This window comes from Ictalurus furcatus, chromosome 2 (assembly GCF_023375685.1).
Source record: "Ictalurus furcatus strain D&B chromosome 2, Billie_1.0, whole genome shotgun sequence".
Classification (NCBI taxonomy): Eukaryota; Metazoa; Chordata; class Actinopteri; order Siluriformes; family Ictaluridae; genus Ictalurus; species Ictalurus furcatus.
Genome location: NC_071256.1, coordinates 35,534,658 through 35,556,048, shown reverse-complemented (window position 1 = coordinate 35,556,048; position 21,391 = coordinate 35,534,658). Strand labels below are relative to the sequence as shown.

The following is a 21,391-nucleotide window of genomic DNA, read 5'->3' as shown; positions in this document are numbered from 1 at the left end:
ATTTTCATGCAGATTGGACAAACGGCCTAGGATGAATTCGAAAAAGTAGGTTTTTCAGAAAATTCAAAATGGTGGGAAACTTTTCATGACAGAAAAATGACATCACAGGGTGCAATCGAATCATCTTGAGCCAAGGAATCAGAGGAAAAGGAATTTCACATCTAGGACTCATGGTTAAAAAAAAGTTATTAACATAAAAATGAGTGCAAATGTTGACAGTTGGTGGTACTAGAGGGATTGAGTTAGAGATTCCAAATTAACTGTATGTGTGTCCTCGGTCTGTGTGCCCAAATTTCATAACTTTCCTGCAAGCAGTTCTATGGGCTGCCATAGACTCAAGAGCGGAAGAATAGGAAAACTAACGAAAACAGTAGGGGTCTTTGGGGCTTGGCCCTTAATAATAATAATAATAATAATAATAATAATAATAATAATAATAATAATAATAAAGCACACACAAACCTTATCAACACCAGCATGTTTTTATTTTCTTCAAAAGCATGTACAAAAATGAGAAATAAAAAAAAGAGAAAGAAAGGGAGTACAGCATGATGAAGAAGGCTAAAAAATAAGACCTCACAGTTTATAATGCCATTTTAAAATGCTTCAAGAGTTCAGGTGTGCGCTATTAAGCAGGTGAAGAAAAGGAATCAAGACCTGAACAGACACTTTGGGAATAATAAAGATGCAAAGGGGGGGAAAAATAATAATAAAAAAAAAACAAACAACAACAACAAAACAACTTAACTTCCTGCCATTTTAAGGCCACCATTTTCATTCCACCGATCTGAAGTTAAGACTCCGAATACTCAGTTTTGTATTCACACACGTCTCCACTCACACAGCACATGCTAAAATGCTTTTAGTATTACTTTAAATAAGGCATACATCTAAAGAAACATCCACAGACACAACTACGATCAGGCAAAAGACAACATTTTGTACCCTTTCTCCCCATTTCCCATAGTCACTGAAAATAGAAAGAGGTAAACAGATACTTTGATATTGTGTGGTTTTGTACCTTTTAGCCCTGTGAAAATATGAACTCTACTTATGAAATAAACATCAGGGTCAAAAACGCAGATAGAAATCTGAACACTCGAAGGAGGAAGCTTTGGGTAAAGATTTGAAATGGATACAGGTTTTTTTTTATTCTTTTATTCTTATTTTAACACTTAAGAAAATATTGTTTTGCCTCACGGCAAGAGTTTTTGATACATTTTAAAACTCACAGCGCCTTCAGTTTCACAGTAATCTTAAAACATGTGCGACAAGAAAGGGGTTTCTGTGGAATTCCACTGGTAAGAGGCATTTGCTCAAACTCTCAATGGCTTTGTAAGTACTTTCCAAGAAAAACAGTTAAAAATCGAGCGATCTAATGACTGCATTGAATACAAAACATCAAAGCTGATGATCAGAGAAAACATACAGATAGAAACAAACAGAAAAGCTACTCACGCGTTCTTAAAGCTGACTTGCCATATCCTCTCCCACCACCAGATGGGGCTTTCCGTCATTGCTACTATTATGCCCGGGCCCTGTATTGGGAGAAGTAGTAAATTCCCTTTAAACACCAGGGCTGTAAACGTGAGATAGTACTGGGAGATATTGCAAATTCCCTCTACATGCCAAGACCCTGAACAGAAGATAGTACTGGGAGATGTTGCAAATTGCCTCTAAACGTCAAGGACCTGAACACGAGATAGTACTGGGAGATACTGCAAACTCTCCATACACCAAGGCCCTGAAAACAAGATAGTAATTCCCTCCAAATGCCAAGACCCTGAACTCGAGATAATAGTGGGAGATGTTGATTGTATTGTGTTGCAAAAGGCTGGGAGACTTCAACTTACACAGCAAGGTTAAATGTTAGACTTGTATATTGGAGGTGTTCACCAGTTACAGGACTGCAGACAGTGAATTTAATCCGGAAACACAAACAATGGAAATAATTTGAGCCTCAGAAAAATAAGCCTCTCCATTTCAGCCTTTCAGCCACATTCGTGAAACAAGGTGGTGTTTTAACGGACTAAACAACATTACAGGACTTTTTCGAGGTTATATACACAAAAGGTCATAAGACACAGCCTCCTGAGCACACCAAGGAAGGCTGAGCCGACGTGGCCATTGTTACAGTAAGGAGATGAGGACGATGGACGAAACAGTCCGATTGTTGACCCGTGCACATTCCTGAGCAACGGTGAGCAGTCGCTAGCTAGTGCTAGAGAAGACCCGAGTGAATCCTGTCAAAGAGCCACAAAGCAGCTCACAGGAAGCAGACAGAACAATATGAAGACAGGAAGTGGCGCAGGAGGGGGAAGGTAATGGTGCGACGCGCTGCAACATTCATTGCGGCTAACACAAGCCTTGCTGCTCAGTGGCTTTGGTTCCACTTCAGCAAACTACAGTACATTCACTGTGCAATGAAGTAAATTCATGTACCATTCAGTGACTGTGTAGAAACTTACAGATGCTGGATGGTCAGATGCCTATTAAGTAAAAACACAGGAGAATTTAAAACCAGAAACTCTAAAAGCAGTAAAAACATTACAGGCCCAATAGCAGTTTTTTTTTTTCTTATGTTTTGGGAATTCAGTCATAAGGTAAGGAAACTTGACTGTGCAAGTGAAACTGAGTTCAAAATGATGTCTGAACAGGAATTAATCAAGTGGTATAGTGAATGAGCTGAACCACAGAGAGGTCTCTAAAGTACTTTCACGTCTGCTTTAGTTTCGTCCGTTCGGAGGGAACCCTGGTGTGTTTTCCTCTCAGGTGAAAACACAGTCATCACGCTCAGGTCCGAGAGTGTCTAAGCAAGGTTCGGTTGCAGAGAGAAAGCGACTCGACTCGACCCAGTGAATCAAACGTGTCGTGTGTCATGGGTCGAGTTGGTTTTTTTCCCCCTATGTGATGCGAGCTGCTAAACTGAGCCACGAGACACAAAGTGAGTCAAATCCCAGCGCTCCGTTCGTTTCGGTTCGGTTCTGTTCTGAAGATTTCGACTGGCTGACAAAGAAAGAAAATAAACGTTGGATAAAATAGTTATTTATATACAAATCATCTGATCATGTATTGAGCACTTGCTCGGTGCTATCTATTCAACGTACAGAACAACATGGAGGAGTTTTACGATTTCGGGTTTGAGCCCTACTCAAAGCTTTTTCATGCACCAAACCAAATCAAACAGAAAACGAACCAAAAGTACGAATTTCCCTCGGTTTCAGACTTCATAAAACGGACTAAGAGGTGTGAAAGCACCCTTTAAGACTTCTGTTGTATGAAATTAGATTTACACATTAGATTTTTGTACTTTTCTGTAAGAGTAAATCTAGTTTCTCTCTATTGGATGTGTGCGTATATGACAAAGAAAAGGAGTGTGTGAACGTTGTGAGCTTTGTTCAGCAGAGATGCATACAGTACCATATACCCTGTACTTTCACAGATATAATACCCTGCGGATATAAATAAAACAAAAAATTTTAAAAGGCAAAGTGGACGCCTAACTCCCTCCTAGGAAAAAAAAAAAACAAAAAAACAAACCTAAATTGACGGAATGCTCGTCAAAGACAGAAGGAATGGATCACACACTCCAGAATCGCTACCTGAGTGTACATCCTGAAACTTTGTACTCGTGTAAGTGGTTCAGGTAAAGGACCTTTCAATGTGCCAGCATGTGTACCTGACAAAAGAATGATAAAATGATACAAGATAAAAATAAAAATAAACAAAAAGGGTAAGGGTTTTGGTCACAATCAGCGAGTTAATTACTGTGGAGGAAATCACACAGGCAAAAAAATAAAATAAAATAAAAGTTTTTAAAAATCATTTACTAAAAGCTAAAGGGCAGAAGTTTTAAAAAAAAATGCTCGAGAGCTGTGAGATGCCTGCCCCATTGTGTTTGTGGTTCATGCATGTGAGAGAGTGAATTGATGTGTGTGTGTGTGTGTGCGTGTGGGGCAGGGCAGGCAGACTTTAGACAGAGAATCAAGATTCAGTCGGTGAGGGGTGAGAAAGCGCTGGAGATCAGTAAGAAGATGGAGAGGTCATCACGGTGATTTGGTGATGCTCTCAGCGTCTTTGGAGGCCCAGAGCTCTTTGTGCTGCTTGCGTCCAAAGCCCTCGTCGTAGTTCCCTTTGCTCTTGAACAGCTGCTGGAAGTGCGGCTTGCAGTAAAACTCGCCTTGCAGCGCCGCATACGTGCCCAGACTGCACAAACACACATACAGAGAGAGAGAGAGAGAGAGAGAGAGAGAGAGAGAGAGAGAGAGAGAGGTTAGAGCGCATGCACACACACACGCAATATTGCATTTGAAATTTAATCAACATCTGACCTGAGCTTGGTGTTGCAGTGCTTGCAGCAGAAGCATGTCGCATGGAAGATCAGGTTGTTGGCCACCAGTCTCTCCATCGGATACACGGTCTTCTCGCAGGACGCGCAGGTCTCTCTCTGAGGCTTAAAGCTCAAAGACTGAAACACACACACACACACACACACACACACTATAGCAAGAATCTGCAGAAGAAAGATAATGTGACAAACAGAAGTGAAGTAGATACAGATGGGCAGATAAGAACAGGAGATACAGCACAAATATGGTGGTAAGAAGAAGGAGAAACACACACACACACACACACCTTGGAGCGCTGGACAGGCTTCTCTTCAGAGGGGCTTAGGTTGTCCTGGAAACAAAAAACAAAAAAAACAAAAAAATGAAGAATTAATGCAAGATGTCAATTATCTGGTTGCGCCTGGCAACAAAATCCAAAACAATGCCATCCCATCATCACAGTCTTCTCACTCTGGGGCCATATTGCACACTGAGATGTGCGCACACAGACCTGCTCATATTTTACATTCATTCTTCTGCTCTTCTCCATCGATGTACGAGCATCATTTTACAGTGTACACACACACACACACACACACACACACACACAGTATAGTAATTACGTAAAGACAGCGAATGCTTTCTATTGTATTGTCTTTCTACCGCCATGTGCCTCCATCTTGATGTAGAGGTGTGTTTTCCTCTCCACACACACAGAGACAGAGAGAGAGACAAACAGACAGACAGACAGAGAGACAGACAGACAGACTAGTATTAAAAAGTGAAGTTAGTTCTGACAGCTCTAATGTTAACCCGAGTCTGCCGAATGAGAAAACGCACAGCTGCATTAGAACACATTATAACCCCTCACACACACTCGCTCATGTTTTAGTGAAGTCTGGTGTTTGCAGAGCAACATGTGCAGGGCAGTGGTACTCCAGGACACAGAGTGTTACATGACAGGGTGTTTTAGTGGTACAAAAATGCTAACACAACCCGCAAACCGACAGCAAAAGCACTCCACCACACCCAGGCCTCATTTTCCTAAGCACAGAGATCCGTTTACACTGGAAGTAATACAGCATACAGTCCTCACGGAAAAAAAAACTATTCACACAATTACAAGATATCAATTTACCAGAACACCCCCCCCCCCACCCCAAACACACACACACACACACACACACACACACACACACACACACACACACACACACACCCATCTAGGATTATTTCCTCAGTGCAGAACAGCAGGCAGTGTGTGGGCATACTGTACAACAAGGAACAGTGCTGTTATAGAAAAATAATCAATAACCGTGTGGTGCGATCAAGTTCGTTTCTGTTTCTCACTTATATTATAGCAGCTATAAACAATCTCTTTTTTCTCTCTTAAAGTTAGTATGGCCCAAAATCACAAGCACTTGCCACGCACCAAGTTGAAATGAAGCAGTTAAAGTAAAGTAGTAAGAAGCTAAATAACAAAGTAAAGTAGTAGCCAAGTAAAGTAGTAAAAGTAGTAGCTAAGTAATAGCCAAGAAAAGTAGTAACCAAGTAGTAACTAAGTAAAGTAATAGCCAAGTAGTTTCTAAGTAATATCCAAGAAAATTAGTAACCAAGTTCTAACAAAGTAAAGTAGTAGCTAAATAAAGTAGTAACAAAGTAAAGTAACAGCCTCATAAAGTAGTAACTAGGTAAAGTAGTAACAAAGTAAAGTAACAGCCAAGTAAAAATAGTAAATAAATAAAGTGGTAAAGTAAAGTAGAAGGTAAGTAAAGTAACAGCTAGGGTAAAGTAGTAACAAAGTAAAGTGATAGCCTCGTAAAGTAGTAACTAGGTAAAGTAGTAACTAGGTAAAGTAGTAACAAAGTAAAGTAAAAGCCAAGTAAAGTAGTAACAAAATAAAGTAGTAGCCAAGCAACTAAGTAAAGTAACAGCCAAGTAGTAGCTACATAAAGTAGTAACTAAGTAAAATAGTAGCCAAGTAAAGTAGTAACAAAGTTGTAGATAAGTAAAGCAATAGCCAAGAAAGTTAGTAACTAAGTAGTAACGGAGTAAAATAATAGCCAAATAAAGTAGTAGCCAATTAGTTGTTAAGCACAGTAATAGCCAAGTAAATTACTAACCGAGTAAAGTTGTAACAAAGTAAAGTAGTAGCTAAATAAAATAGTAGCAAAGTAAAGCAGTAGCCAAGTAAAGTAGTAACAAAGTAGTAGCTAAATAATAGCCAAGTAAATTAGTAACAAAGTAAAGTAGTAACCAAGTAAAGTAGTAACTAAATAAAGTAGTAACTAGGTAAAGTAGCAGCTAAGTAAAGTAGTAGCTAAGTAAAGTAAAAGCCAAGTAAAGTAGTAACTAAATAAAGTGGTAAAGTAAAGTAGAAGGTAAGTAAAGTAGCAGCTAGGGTAAAGTAGAAGATGGGTAAAGTAGTCACTTGATTAACTTGTAACTAAAAACCTATTGACATGTTCCAGACTGTATGATGGTATAATTGATCAAATATTGTCACTTGAGGAAAGCCGAACAACTACATAAAACAAATTCTAAAAGAACGCACTGCCTCAGTCATATTTTCATATCTGTCATTATTGCACTGACTGTCAGTCACTTTGTAAACCGCCACCCACTTTCACAGACGAACCACTTCCTTGTTTTGAAGGGAAACGACTGAGCTACTTACTCCACAGCACTCAGTCATCTCATGCAAGTGTTGCATGCATTCGTTTCTCACACTGTGACTCCAACACACCCAATATCGATCTCTACATACAACTGCTGGATGTGTGCGTGCGCACCACAGCTTGACGTACTTCAACCCACTTCCTGCGCCTTCCTGTCAGTGAGACGCTGCTGTTCACATGGGGTCTCTTCCCCAAAAGGTACTCAATGAAACTGATTTAAGAACTCAATAAACCACAACTTGGTTGCGACTGGTCAGAAGAGGCTGAGTCATTTGCAATAACCGAAGCTTTGCAATAGTGCGGGTTATAAACCACAGGTTAATAAATAATGAGCTTCTTCTAAAATGTTTCTATAGCAAAAATTGTGCTGCTGTTGATATGGCGACGTTTTCGGTTCTCTTATATTTAACATTTATGGAAGGAATCTCCAGTGTCAGCACTTTGTAACAGTCAGAGGTAAATCCGTAACTACGTTTTCCACCATGTTAAAAGTCTTCAGGACAGAGGAGTTTGTGCTTTCCAGTTTCTCAGTAACACAAGCTGAGGCTTTTGTCTTATTAGCTTCTAAAGAGAGAGAGAGAGAGAAGAGGCAGAGGCAAGTGATAACAGGAAGCAACTTCTCTCACAAATGTTCGACATTAAATGTAACTACTTGCTGTGGTATAAGAGGAATAAAACACTCTGGGACATGCTGTTATTGGAAAATAATCAACTTAAGTGTAGTAAAGTACTTGTTATTTTTATTTTCAAGTAATCGAGTATAGTAGTAGCCAGGAAGAGTAATAGCCAAGTAATGTAGTAGCTAAATAAAGTGGCAGTCAAATAAAGTAGTAACAAAGTAGTAGATAAGTAAAGTAATAGCCAAGTAACTAATAGTAACTATATAATCGAGTAGCAACTATATAAAGTAGTACGTTTACTTGTAAAGTAATACAAGTAAAGTAATAGCTAAATAAAGTAGTAGCCTAATAATGTAGTAAATCAAGTAATGTAGTAGCCAAGTAAGGTAGTAACTACATAAAGTAATAGCCAAGTAATGTAGTAGCTACATAAAGTAATAGCCAAGTAATGTAGTAGTCAAGTAATGTAGTAACTACATAAAGTAATAGCCAAGTAATGTAGTAGCTACATAAAGTAATAGCCAAGTAATGTAGTAGTCAAGTAATGTAGTAGTCAAGTAATGTAGTAGCTACATAAAGTAATAGCCAAGTAATGTAGTGGCCAAGTAATGCAGTGGCCAAGTAATGTAGTAGCTAAGCACGGTAGTAGCTAAATAAAGTGGCAGTCAAATAAAGTAGTAACAAAGTAGTAGATAAGTAAAGTAATAGCCAAGTAACTAATAGTAACTATATAATCGAGTAGTAACTATATAAAGTAGTACGTTTACTTGTAAAGTAATACAAGTAAAGTAATAGTTAAATAAAGTAGTAGCCTAATAATGTAGTAAATCAAGTAATGTAGTAGCCAAGTAATGTAGTAGCTACATAAAGTAATAGCCAAGTAATGTAGTAGTCAAGTAATGTAGTAGCTACATAAAGTAATAGCTAAGTAATGTAGTAGCCAAGTAATGTAGTAACTACATAAAGTAATAGCCAAGTAATGTAGTAGCCAAGTAATGTAGTAGCTACATAAAGTAATAGCTAAGTAATGTAGTAGCTACATAAAGTAATACCCAAGTAATGTAGTGGCCAAGTAATGTAGTGGCCAAGTAAAGTAATAACTATATGAAGTAGTGGCCAAGTAAAGTAATCGCTAAATAAAGCAGAAAATAATAATTTTCCTATAATCAGAAAGTCTGTTGTGATGTATTTCCTACTTAATAGTTTTCCCACAAATGACCTGGAAGGAATGAGCTTCCATAGCTTAATACCAGACCTTCAGCCATATTAATATGCACAGATCATATGTTGATTATTTTCCTATAACAGCACACCCTGTTATGTTTTACTCCTTACATATCACATGAAAAAACAAAACCCTCATTTAAATACACCGTTTCCTCTTTCCTTTATGCCATTGTTCTTTCCAAATCACCCTTAAGGCATCCACCAACTACACCTGCAATCCCTTAGTATGCACAAGTCGGTGCTTTTTCTTTTCCCTTTTGAATTGTCCTCTCATCTGGCCATCCGCTGAAGATCTATGTACCTACTTCATAAACCGTTCACAGAGACGTAAAGCGAAAAAGAAAAAGAAGAAAGAAAAAAAAAAAAAGAAAGTTTTAAAGGCTCTTAGATCTCATGCCAAGCATGGTGCAAACCATTTTATAGGATCAGTTTACTGCAATAAAACGAGACAGGGAACTCGGCAGAAGATTTTTACCATGTCAAGACCTTTTGAAAACAACAAAAGGAGTGGTAGTAAGCATTTGGGTAAACACGAGACAACATTATGAGGAAGAGAGATGAGGGAGACGAACACTCGGCCACACTCAGCATTTGAGGAGTGCTCTATTTTGTCTGGTGCCATCTGTCCCATTTTTACCTTATTTGTACATAATGTGACCAAACACACACACACACAAACACACACACACACACACACGATACTGCTCAACCATGGAGGCCGTTTCAGGAAGTCATGATGACGCATCACTCTTCCTGCGGTGCACTTTATGACAGCAGAGCCCCATCTGTCATCCCTGGAGACCCCAAAATGAGGAGTCACATGACAGAAAGTCTAACGCATATATCACTGGTGCATTAAAACCTCACACAGCAGATCGATGCAACAGATTAGCAGTTCCTCTATCACTACGTTTCACAACGAATATGTCAAAATACCAGAAATGTTCTAAGGCATCCTGGTTAGGGCTTTGGCAAGCTGCAAGAGCTGCAACCGGTCTTTAAAGGAACAGCTCGGCCAAAAATAAATAAATAAATATACACAAATGTTCCCTTTATCCCATGTGAAGTCCATCAGCCAAAACCATTTTGATCTGCAAACGCACTTTATGTGCAGAAATCCTGGTTCGTTGAGGCCTCACGATTCTTTAGGGGTCACGATTCTTTTGGGATTGCGATTTGTTAGAAATCATGATTCTTTAGGCAGAACAATTCCTTAAGCATTAAGATTCTTTAGGAGTCACGATTCTTTAGGAGCCATGATTCTTTAGAAAACTAGATTCTTTAAGAATCACAATTCTTTACAAATAAATTCTTTAGGCATCACGATTCGTTAGAACGAACGAATCCAACATAATAATCCTTTAGCATTAATGATTCTTTAGGCATCACAAATCATTAGGAGTCATGAGGCATCAGGACTCTTTAAGGAGTCACGATTCTTTAAGATTATTCATTCTTTAGACGTGATGATTCTTTAGGTGTCATGATTCTTTATTCATTACAGTTCTGGTTAAATAATTAGCTCATGGATGAAATCACTTGTGGGTGAAAATTGCTTTTGATGAATGCGCTCAATACGTAATGAGTCACCGGCGAGTTTTGAGGGAGACGGCATGTACAGCCTTCATTCTCGCTTCATTCATTGATTTCACACAATTAGTTGTTATATGCTTAGTAACTGGGGATTTGTTATGAAGTACTTAATATTAAACCTTTGTTTTGGACATCTCACCGCCCTTCACGTGTGTGCATAACATCTACGTTAATAGATCACAGTGAATAAAGCGGAATAGTGTAGCTCTTATAGGCAAGAGACAGAAACAACATCAGCAAATTTAGTTAATACACTGGGGCAATTCACGATGCTACACTGGAGGCTATTTTACGCTTCCTCTGCTTGTTAACTAGATTAGCTCCAGTAGAAACCTTACAGAAGCAAGCTTCATACACTACACTGTCCCTTTAAGCACCGATGCAGTGGAATTACCAATGTGCTAGCTTTGTGTTTTAAGCCCTGCTATTTTAAGAACTGTTTGGATTTAATCAGGCGCAACACCAAACTTGGCATCTCGCTGCTCATATTCGCTCACTTTCCCGGCAGCGCGATGGAGCTGCGACATTTAAAACCCAGGCTAGCCACCACAGCGAGATGACATCATCTTGGAGAGCGGAGGGCCGAGCCAGTACGAGGTGCCGTGCTTGCTAATTCGATTAGACGGAAAAAGAAGGAGAGGAAGAAAGGGGGAGAAAGCAGGTGGTCTGGAGCTGTTCATGTGCCTGTGCACGTGGGATCCGTTTAGTTGTTCTTTTTGCCTAGTTATAAATGTGACGTCAAACTTTACTAAAAGGTTCACAAGTTCAAGGTGTCCTCCCAGGGCGTCTCCAACAACACAGACTGCCTAGGAATACCAGGTGTCGTAATACCACTCGCCCGATCTCATCTGACCTTAGAAGCTAAGCAAGGTCAGGGCTGGTTAGTACTTGGATGGCAGCCTGCAGGATTTGAAAGATTTGCATGCATGGTTTCCTCACCTTACCATCTCTCTTTATCTCCTCCCACTATCGATTTTCAAGGCTGGGATACGATCCCCTAATCCATTAGCCACACAAACCCCATCATCATCTGCAAACCCCCCGTTCCCCCCAAAGGGTCTCTATAAAGCCAGGGAGACAGAATAATGGAAGAAAGGTCAAGGGATGACCCAGAGAGAGCAACAGGAGCAATAGGGTCGCCCCCTCTCCCAAATGGAGCGTCATCTAATCAACCAGCATGGAGGGGGTGGTTAGGGTAGTGAAGCTGCTCCAAGTAAGTCTGAACTTAAAAGAGAGAAATGAACGCAGGGACCAGACGAGTAACATCAGCAAGTTTCTCAGTGCTGACACTTGCAAATTGACCAGTTCCCACACTTTGCACAAGTACAATTTCCTCAGAAGTCTGATACGAGGCCTTGAAGCTCTGACGGGTCAGGGGGAACGATCAAGATCCCGAGTCGTTGAAAATAATGCTGCTGAGCCACAGTTTTGCTCAAATTCTGGTGTGAAACAAATGAACAATACAGACCGAAACCAGTTTAAGACAACTGGCCAAACGAGTCGATATCAAGTCTACCCCGTATGCAAACGCCACACTGGCTGGATTGATTTGTATTACAAATCAGGCTTGTGTGAATGTAGCTTTAGTTTGGGTTCCTTCGAAGCCACAAACACACCAAAAGACAGTACAGACGTGAGCCCAGCACAAATCTAATTCTCAGCCCCCGTTTACGCTACTGCGTAAATGATCCTCGTCCACACTGGCGTTTCCGCTGTGTTTCAGAAACGATCGCCGTACACACTACACGACCGTATACGCAGGTCACATGACCATTCGTGCACACTGGGCATGCGCGTACAAATGTAAACAGGATGCTGGTTGCTAGTCCAAACCGGCGTTCCATGTACGCCGCTTGAAATGAGAATTGTTGCCGATCGCTCTAATCGTAGCTCGCCTCTTGAGCATGTACGCAGCTGCAGTGTTATACAGAATTTAACCGCACGATGGCTGCTAAGAATGACGACAAAGCCAGCAAAGCTTGCGGCCCAGTCTCCGTGTTGTTGTGTATACGATCAAGGTAGCGTAATGGTCATACGGTAGAGGCCTGACGAATCAGGGAAGGATACGCGATGATCCAGAAGACTCGATCAGGGGGCGAATGTGGGTGAAGCCACGCCTTCTTTTTGGTCCGTTTACGCTGAAACGCGAGTCCGGAGTTTTCAAACTACAACGGGGTCTTCCACGTCTCCGAAAGAGTCGGTTTTAAAACGAAAAGGCACTAGTGTAAACAGGGCCTCAGGCATGAACGAGCTGAGCAGGAACAAACGTCTGCAGACTAAATGGCATAGAAAATACATCAAATCAGACCGAGTCGAACCACATTTGAATTTGGTTTTAAATCTGACCGAAATTGGATATCTGGACCAACCACAACATTTTCATTTCCCGGTGATCAACAGCTCTGTAGACAAATTTGTGGCTCTTCGTGCCCTCGTGTCAACACAACGATCTTGTCAAGCAGTCATACTAAACTTAGGATCATGCGATTATACCAGGTTTTTTGACAAATGGGGCTTGATTCGATTTTTAAAAATGACCCAACTCTTGCAGAACACGTCTCTACATTTGCATAATGACGCACGTGTTCAAAATTTTGCGCATACATCTCTGTGTGCAATGATACTAAGCTACGGCTTGCGTGTTTTCCCTGATTTCCAAGGCAAATCACAGGTTTATCTCAATGCACTACTTCTAAAAACCATTATCGTTTCTATAGTAACAACATACCCAAGGACTTGTATACTTGCATACACGAGACGTGGAAAAATTATTTAATAAATAAATACGTCATCGCCAGCACGCTGCTGTAGTATATAAGCTGTTATGGAAAAATAATTAACGTTGTGGTGGTAACAGTAACTCCGCTTTGTATCGGACCACGTCACACCTCCACGTCGTTTATTCTTTTCCTAGAACGGCACACCCAGTCATTGTTTATTGCTTATGTATCCTGTAACAAAAAGCGAACGAGCAGGAACGAGACTGTAGAAGTGTCCGTTTTGTCCTCCATGCCCTGGGGAACGTCTGTATGAATCTGACCTGCATCGTTTTTGGCTTTAACTACAAGTGAAATGTTTTGAGGACTCGCGCTTTCACACCTTCTATGCTGTTCCCGAAGATCAACTTGCATACTGAGACTCCCCAAATTAAACCTGAAAAAAAAAACGTTTGACCTGCAATATGCCGTTCCAGTGACTTCTCAAGCTCTCAATCACACGTGGCATTCCGGGAAAATTTCTAATTAAACGCTTGTTTGAGATGTTAACATTTCCAGCACTGCAAAAGCAGGGCACAGAACCAGGGTGTAAGTAGCTTTATTTATAAAATAAAAAAATAAAAAAAATAAAAAAAACCCAAAGGATTCTTGGAAAACAGATCTGTGCGAGGGCCAAAAACAGTTTAAAAAAAAAATAAATAAATAAAAATAAATTTGCATCTTGTGTCAAAACAACCTCCTACACTAGGGATTTCAGATTCTATCATTCTTTATACCAGATACCAGAAAATGAATTTTTTTTTTGGGACAAATTATGCGAAACAGGAGCTCTGTAAAGGCAACCTGTTTTAAGAAAACGTTTGTTCTCGGTTCATACGCATGATTTGCAAAGTGTCAGTGAACAGAACTCAAGATTTTCTGGCATAAATAATCAGTGACTTCAATTGGAAAATATGTCTTAGATCAAATCCCATAGTAATACAGAGTTTCAGGCAGGCGTCGGCTCTTATACCGACACTCGGTAACACAAGGCGTGGACAGTCCCTCCAGGATTTCGAGATTTTGCGATCACAGAAATGAAAGCAAAATCAAGCGAACGCCACAATATTCGGAGGCGCATGGAATTTAAAAAAAAAAAAAAAAAACTACCGAAAAATTTTCCGCAGATTTGGGCCGAGACGCGTCACGTGACGTCATCACGACGCGCGTTCAGCCAAAGCCCCCTTCGGTTCACGTGCGTCGAACACGAGTACACCTAAAAAGGGCTCATTTACCAACAAAACATCACCGCGAAAGACTTATCTCTAGTATTTTCTACAAAATAAATACAATAAACTCCGCAGGGGAAAACGGCAACAAAACAAAAACTTGTGTACGGACAATATTTCGCAGATTTCATTCGTCTGCGAACAACCAGAGAAAGAAAGTAAAAAAAAAATTTTAAAAAAACCTCTTTACTGATATATATATATATTTTTAAAAGTTTTCATTTGATGGGTAGCTATGTTTAAACATAACGCTTCACGGTATCGCAACTCTCCCTGAACAATTCTCCTCCTGTTCGACGAAGTTCGTTTTAAAGCGTACACGGCGAACACACTTTCCACACACCCGTGCTCGGATGTGAAGCTAGACTAAACGTACAAAAGCTTAAGACATGCAGAAGAGTTTGCTACAGACTCGGCGTTCAGTTGCAACCACGGGAATTTGAACAGCGCATAACTTTACACGCCTACCACGCCCGTTAGGTGTTATCAGCCTGTAGTCTATATGGCCTGAAGGCTATATTTTACCACCTGGAACTCAAGTCAGCAACGTATAAGTCAGAGCTATGGATTGAGCAAGTGCTGAAGTGTTCCTGAGCAAGCCTAAAGAGGAGAAAAAAAAAAAGAAAAAAAACAGCCCAGATCTAAAACGAAGGACAGCCAACCCCGGAATTTGGACGTGTTGAAACCTAGTGATGAAACTCGAGTCAGCCGGTGCGCAGAAACACTGCTGGCAGCAACATACGTGCTTCTGATCTTATCACAAAAAAAATAAATTAAATAAATAAAAAAAGAAGAGAAGATTACACAATCAGACTATGTGCGATGCACGCAAACCCAAGGCAACATGTTTCTTCTGGTCTGGAGCCTTTCTATGGAACGTAACACATCCATCTATATTACGAAAGGCTGCGAGAACGCCTCAGGGCCCGGCGAAGTTTTAAAGCATAACATGTACAATAAGTTTCAACCGAACGGCCCGTGCGTTATTTATATACGGAGTTCATTTTAACAACCTCAACAACCTTGTAAATATTGCAGTGTTGGATAACTGTTCTTGATAACTGGTTTATATTTTCAGCTCTTGTATTGTTACTATTAATATTTCCGGATGAGATGACGGGCTTGGAATTCAGGCAAATGAACAAAACGTTAACTTATGCCCCCATAAGAAAAAACCATTCATATGGTCTTAAATCAGAATGATAACGAGTAAATCAGTAAATCCAGGCTAATCGTCAAGCTTTAGTGCCGTTACATTCTCGATTCTGATTGGTCAATGATTGTCGGTTAATTATTTTCTACAGCGGCAGCTTTGGCTGTAGTTCCGTCCGCGAGGCAAATCACGGAGTTATATTAATGCGCTCCTTCTCAGTCCGTACAAGATTTCACTTTTTTTTTTTTTGTGATCGTTGTGGCCAAAAATGCCTTTTTTTTCAAAATTTGCGACGAGTTTTTTGTACTTGCGAAATTGCAATCGCACGAAATATTTTTTCGCAGTGATGTTTGTTGGTAAACGAGACCTTTTAGCTGTAATCACGTTCGGCGCACGTGAATCGAAGAGGGATTTGGCTCGATGCGCGTCGTTAATGACGTCACACGACACGTCTTGGCCCAAATCTGCGGCCATTTTGAAAAATCTCAATCTCCTCCGAATATTGCAGAGTTTGCTTGATTTTTGCGCTAATTTCTACAATCGCAAAATCCTGGTGGGACTGCCTTTTGATATTTTACCATTTCTGTAGCAACTAATTCACAACGAATTGTCCATGGCAGATTTTTAAAAAAAAAAAAAAAAATACAAAAAAAAAAGAAATAAACCACGAAGAATAACATACAAGTGTTGATACAGCAAAGCTTTCTGTAAGGAGACCTTTAGGTTTAAGTAACATTTATGTAATAAGACTTAAGTCAGAGTCAGCGCTTTGGAGTAAAGCTTAACTTCAAGACGGCGTGAGAAAGAGGAAAAAAATGAGAGGGGTTGGTGAGAAAACAACTGTTTCTGCGGCTGCTAAGTGATAGCAGGAACTAACTAATAGTGTGGATGTTTCACAACATTAAACTGAACTAGAATTTGAAAATACGTATGACGTGTCGTTCTTTAATATGTAAAACCGTGGTACTCTTTGGCTAATTGATGCGGAAGGAATGAAACGTTTCATGACACGCGGTAACCTGCTGATGATTTTCCTATAGCCACACAATATCCAGTGTTTCATTGCTTGCGTATGAAGGAGATTAGCGCTTAAAATGTAGCGCATGAATTCTCTGAATTTGCTAGCTGGAAAAAAAAAAAAAAAAAGTGCAGATATTCGTTTGGATTTAAAGTCCTCGTGAAGTGAATTAAAACGCACAGTGTTATCCGATGTGTTGACGTAATTTCCACTGAAACAGGAAGTCAGGGCGGGACATATTGAGTGGCTCCTCCACCCTTTTTTTAAATACTCGATAGCGTTTAGCTTACCTCAGAGCCCGGGCTAAGCCGTACCTGACAGTTAGTACCATGGATGTTTATAATGTTCGGAGCGGGACACTTCAGATTCTAGAGAGCGTTTGATCGGACAGAAAATCTGAGCGCAGAATGATGTCATCAAAACCGTCGATCTGTATTGGTGGTAGAGAGAGACTGTACAAATAGAAAAGTATATATCTTCTAATTGTTTTGGAGCACACTAGCGTATAGATAACCTTAAGGCGGACATGTTCGTACTAAAAGCCACAAAACTTCAATTTTGATTTCATGGGGACTTTAACACAATGGATGAGCGAGTACTAAACGGACACAGAAATCAAATCCAAAATCGCGTTGGGAAATTGGAGTAATCGTGGGGGGGAAAAAAAAAAAAAACGGTACCAAAGAAACCCGTAACGCAAGGAATAGTTTAATTACAGATAAACGTCCAACGTTTCAATAATTACTTGATCAAACCTCAGACACCAAACACGTCTCGAGCTCCTAAACGGGAAAAAAAAAAAAAAAAAAAAAAAAAAAAAACCTTGATTTTAGTCCGATTTCCATGCTGCACTGTCATGAGAAGCCATAAAAAGCAACAATTTAGAAACGGTTCACATGTGCAGGCTAAAAATGTAAACACGCCCTTCCGTGTGCCCTGAAGATCACAGCCTTCTGACGAGTCCAGATAAACAAATCCACAGGGTTCAGCCTGGTGATTCAGTGCAACTTTCTATTTAAGTATGAAGCATGAGCGTCATCTTTCACTCTCCATCCATATAAGGGGATTTTCAGCAGAGGGGAAGGAAAAAAAAGAAAGATAGAAAGAGTGATGCCGTTATCAGACTGCACCGGTGCCCCAGAGTCCTAGCTGGCATAATTTCATTAGTAGAGCTCCAAGAATAGCCGAAAGAGAGAAGGCTATAGATTGAGATGTTCTATTATACAAGTCATGATACCTGGGCATACACACCGGACACGTGCCGATGTATGAAAATCAGAGACACGCTGAATGTTTCAGAATAAAACCATCCGGTATTTTAAGCATAAGGATTCAAAAGTATATGAAGAATATACTGTACGTGCTAAGAAAAATGACCGGCATTATTTTATTTTTCACCCAAATCATTAGCTTGTACACTATACCGTATATACACACACACACACACAGCACTTTTGTGCATGCAAGTTGCTCGGGTTTTTATCTTGAAAAAAGGGATCCTCTTCCTGGAGCCTCACTTTCCAGCCATTTATGCTCCAAATCGTCATCAGCCTCCCACTTCCAACAAAACACAGCTCTCTAAACGGAGTCGAACGTCCTCCCTATTTGCAGCGTCTTCCAGACGGATTTGACAGGACGTTAAATCGAACATAAGACAGTCCCATCAAGGTTGAAATCAAACATGACAGTTGGCCTAATTTGCACAGGCAGCAGGCTGAAGGAATCTGCTCCGAATCATCTAGTCAGTCAAATCGACATGACGTGCAGCCTTAAAGATAAAGCCCCTCGGATGAACAGCATCCATCGGTTTAACCAACAAAGAGCAGAAGATTTATTGACTTGACTGCAAAGACCTCAGCGCCGTCTCAAGCATCCCACTGATGCAGGCTGAAGGCCATAATAAACTCCACTCTGATCTGTTTTCTCTCTCTTTCTGTTTCTCTCTCTCATTAAAGCAAGAAGAGAGTCCGCTTTTTACAACCCTCGGCCTGTCCTGGACATGTAGGAAACTTCTGCGATTCACCAAACTTTTCTTTGGGGCTTGTACTGTTCTGCTACGGTACGACTCTCTAAACACGTTTCTTCAGCCCTATTCGGACGGGATTAGATTTACATACACGCCATATGCAGGTGTTTTTATTTTATCTCTGGTCACCCAAAACCCAATGACTAAGTACGCGTTCACATAAGCAGTGTTTAGTCCGTTTTAATTGAACCCTGCTGGGTTTATCTCGAAAAGAACCGTTCCGAGAGCAGGAGGACAATGGCTCGTTTCGAACGCAGCGAGAAAGCGTTTAGACTCTGAATCGACCCGACAACAGGAAGTGAATTTCTTTCCGATTCCTGCTGCAACTTTGCTGAATGAATTAGACTTGCTACATAGATATACTGTATATAGAAGCAATAGACATATATATTCACAATCCTTTATCAAAAAAAGAAGGAAAAAAAAAGAAAAGGATCCAAAACTATTGTTTTTAATCTTTTCATTTCTATACACACTATTATATTGGTGTCCATAACAGTAAGGGAGAGATACAGAAATCCCTGAAACACCCGTTTAGATTTTGCTTTAAACATAAAAATCTATGTTTATTTTTCTTATAGCAGTTTACATTCGTCTCAAATGAGCCGTGATAGACAAACGGGATGATAAAGTTTCAGATAACGTTCTTGTAACACTTTCCCCCCTCTCCATTTTCACTACTATTACTCATGTGACATTCAAATTATTTTCTTGTAATGGTAGCATCACAAATTTTTTTAATGGTTTATTTATGGTTATGATTGCTCAATGTCCTATTGTTCATCATCCAAAATAAAAAAAATTTTTAAAAATTGTGTGTATGCATTTATTTTGCTCATTTGCTTTTAATAAAGCAAAAATGCAATTCATTCATACAGACTGCAAAGGAACCGGAGATTAGTTTTGCATAACCCTTTTGTGCATAGTGTCCATACTTATGGACAGTCAATTTATGGCTTGTAAATATAAATATATATATATATATATATATATATATATATATATATATATATATATTTTAAAGGAAAATATGAGGTAAATCACCTCCAAATTTCTTACAGAACATAAATCACTACGCTAAATTCTGTTGCTCTCTAGACTATTCATCATTAGTAATGCAGCATGTGTAGCGTATATTTTGACTAACTTTATACATATTTTTTTAAATAAACCAATGAATTAGTTTTGTTCGCACTGTAAATTATTATTTTTTACATTTTATATATTTATCATTACACACACATTCATATCATATATATATATATATATATATATATATATATATATATATATATATATATATATATATTTCATACATACACACACACATATATATAATGATATGAATATTGACCACTTTTGTTTACAAAAACACTGAAAGATTTATTTATTTTTGTTTGTTTGTTTCAGTGACAATGTTTTGTCCTTTTTTACTCATAGTATTCCTACACATGACCAATTAATTATTATTATTATTATTATTATTATTATTATTATTATTAGCCATTTTAAGCCATTAAAACATCTAAAGAAGCAGGAAATGCGTATACATAATTCAAATTAAAAGGATAATTAATTTCCATCGATTTTCTTGCACTGACTGCAAAAATAAATCATTTATAAACACCGAGATGAAAAAGAAATGACTCGGGTAGCCTAATAAAATAATAAGCTAAAATAATATGATCATCGAAATAGAACTTTTATAGAGATGCTGAAACCGGATGTAACGTTTACATTTTCTTGTGTTGCTAAGATACCGAATTTACTGATTATTATTGGCTGTTTTGGAGGGTCTTTTTGTTTTGTTTTTTTTTTTTCTTTTTGTTTTTTGTAAACAATAACAGTACAGTACTGAGATGAAACCTTTGGAAACGTGAAGGTTGTTAAAGCACAACCGAGTCTAAAATTGCACCGCAGAGCTAATACATTTCGTCATCATAAATATAATAATAATAATAATAATAATAATAATAATAATAATAATAATAATAATGCTGTACTGAGCAAACTAGCTGTGGTTAGCATAAACGCCTGCAGACAGCAAGCAAGCACCTCATCACAATAGGAAAAAACACACAAGCTGAAGTCCAAATCACGACTACACAGCAGCAGAGTGCACTAGGTATCACGTGCACACCATTCTGTCCGAGTGCACTCGTGAAGGGAGGAAGCCGCCGTTTGGGACACAGCCCTTCCCCCCTCCAGCACCAACCGATTCGCCGCCTGCCGTTGAATCAAAACGAGAAACGGACTGTTAGTCACTCACCATCTGTGTATATCTTTATCGGTGTTGCAATTAAAAAACAAAAAAAAGATGCAACACGAGCTCACGGTGTAGTCGGTAAACCTGATTTCGTAATCCCCCCCCGTTGTTATGTGGGCTAAAACTGAAGCAGCGATGATGTTCAACCTCTTTTAGGTGCTTAGATTTCCCCCCACTGCTTCCTCCTCCTGAGCGCTTTTCAAGCGTGCATGTTTTTTTTTCTTTCTTCCAGTTCTTTATTATTCAGAAGGATGTCCAACGCCATTGGTTGGGTTGTTTAAACCCCGCCCATACGCCACGCCCACTTTCAAAAAAGGCGCCCTTTGTGTTTGTGTGAAGGTTAAATGTTATCAGAAGTGCTCTTTTTTCAGTATAAAACGCCATTTTTTAAATGAAATGATGAGACACTATACAAAAAATATGCATCATAATTGAAAAAACTTTACGCTGTTATTCGCTTGTTTATTGATTAAGTAAATTAATTCAGAGCTCCAGTT

General features: G+C 39.3%; 1 protein-coding gene across 1 annotated transcript; it reads right to left on the bottom strand.

Annotated features, from left to right (window-relative positions):
• Positions 1-469: 469 nt before the first annotated feature.
• limd2 (LIM domain containing 2) lies at positions 470-21,165 on the bottom strand. Its single transcript, XM_053616951.1, has 4 exons — positions 20,898-21,165; positions 4,636-4,680; positions 4,332-4,468; positions 470-4,206 (listed from the first exon to the last, which is right to left on the bottom strand). Exons 1-4 carry the CDS (start codon positions 20,898-20,900, stop codon positions 4,047-4,049), a joined length of 345 nt encoding a protein of 114 aa, XP_053472926.1. The 5' UTR covers positions 20,901-21,165; the 3' UTR covers positions 470-4,046.
• Between the last annotated feature and the right edge of the window lie 226 nt (positions 21,166-21,391).

What these genes read in the sequence shown, in the direction of transcription:
- limd2 (XM_053616951.1), bottom strand. An exon ending in AGCCTGTCCAGCGCTCCAAG is followed by an intron (nt 4,469 to 4,635) that starts GTGTGTGTGTGT and finishes TGTGTGTTTCAG; the next exon opens with TCTTTGAGCTTTAAGCCTCA. An exon ending in CACTGCAACACCAAGCTCAG is followed by an intron (nt 4,207 to 4,331) that starts GTCAGATGTTGA and finishes GTGTTTGTGCAG; the next exon opens with TCTGGGCACGTATGCGGCGC.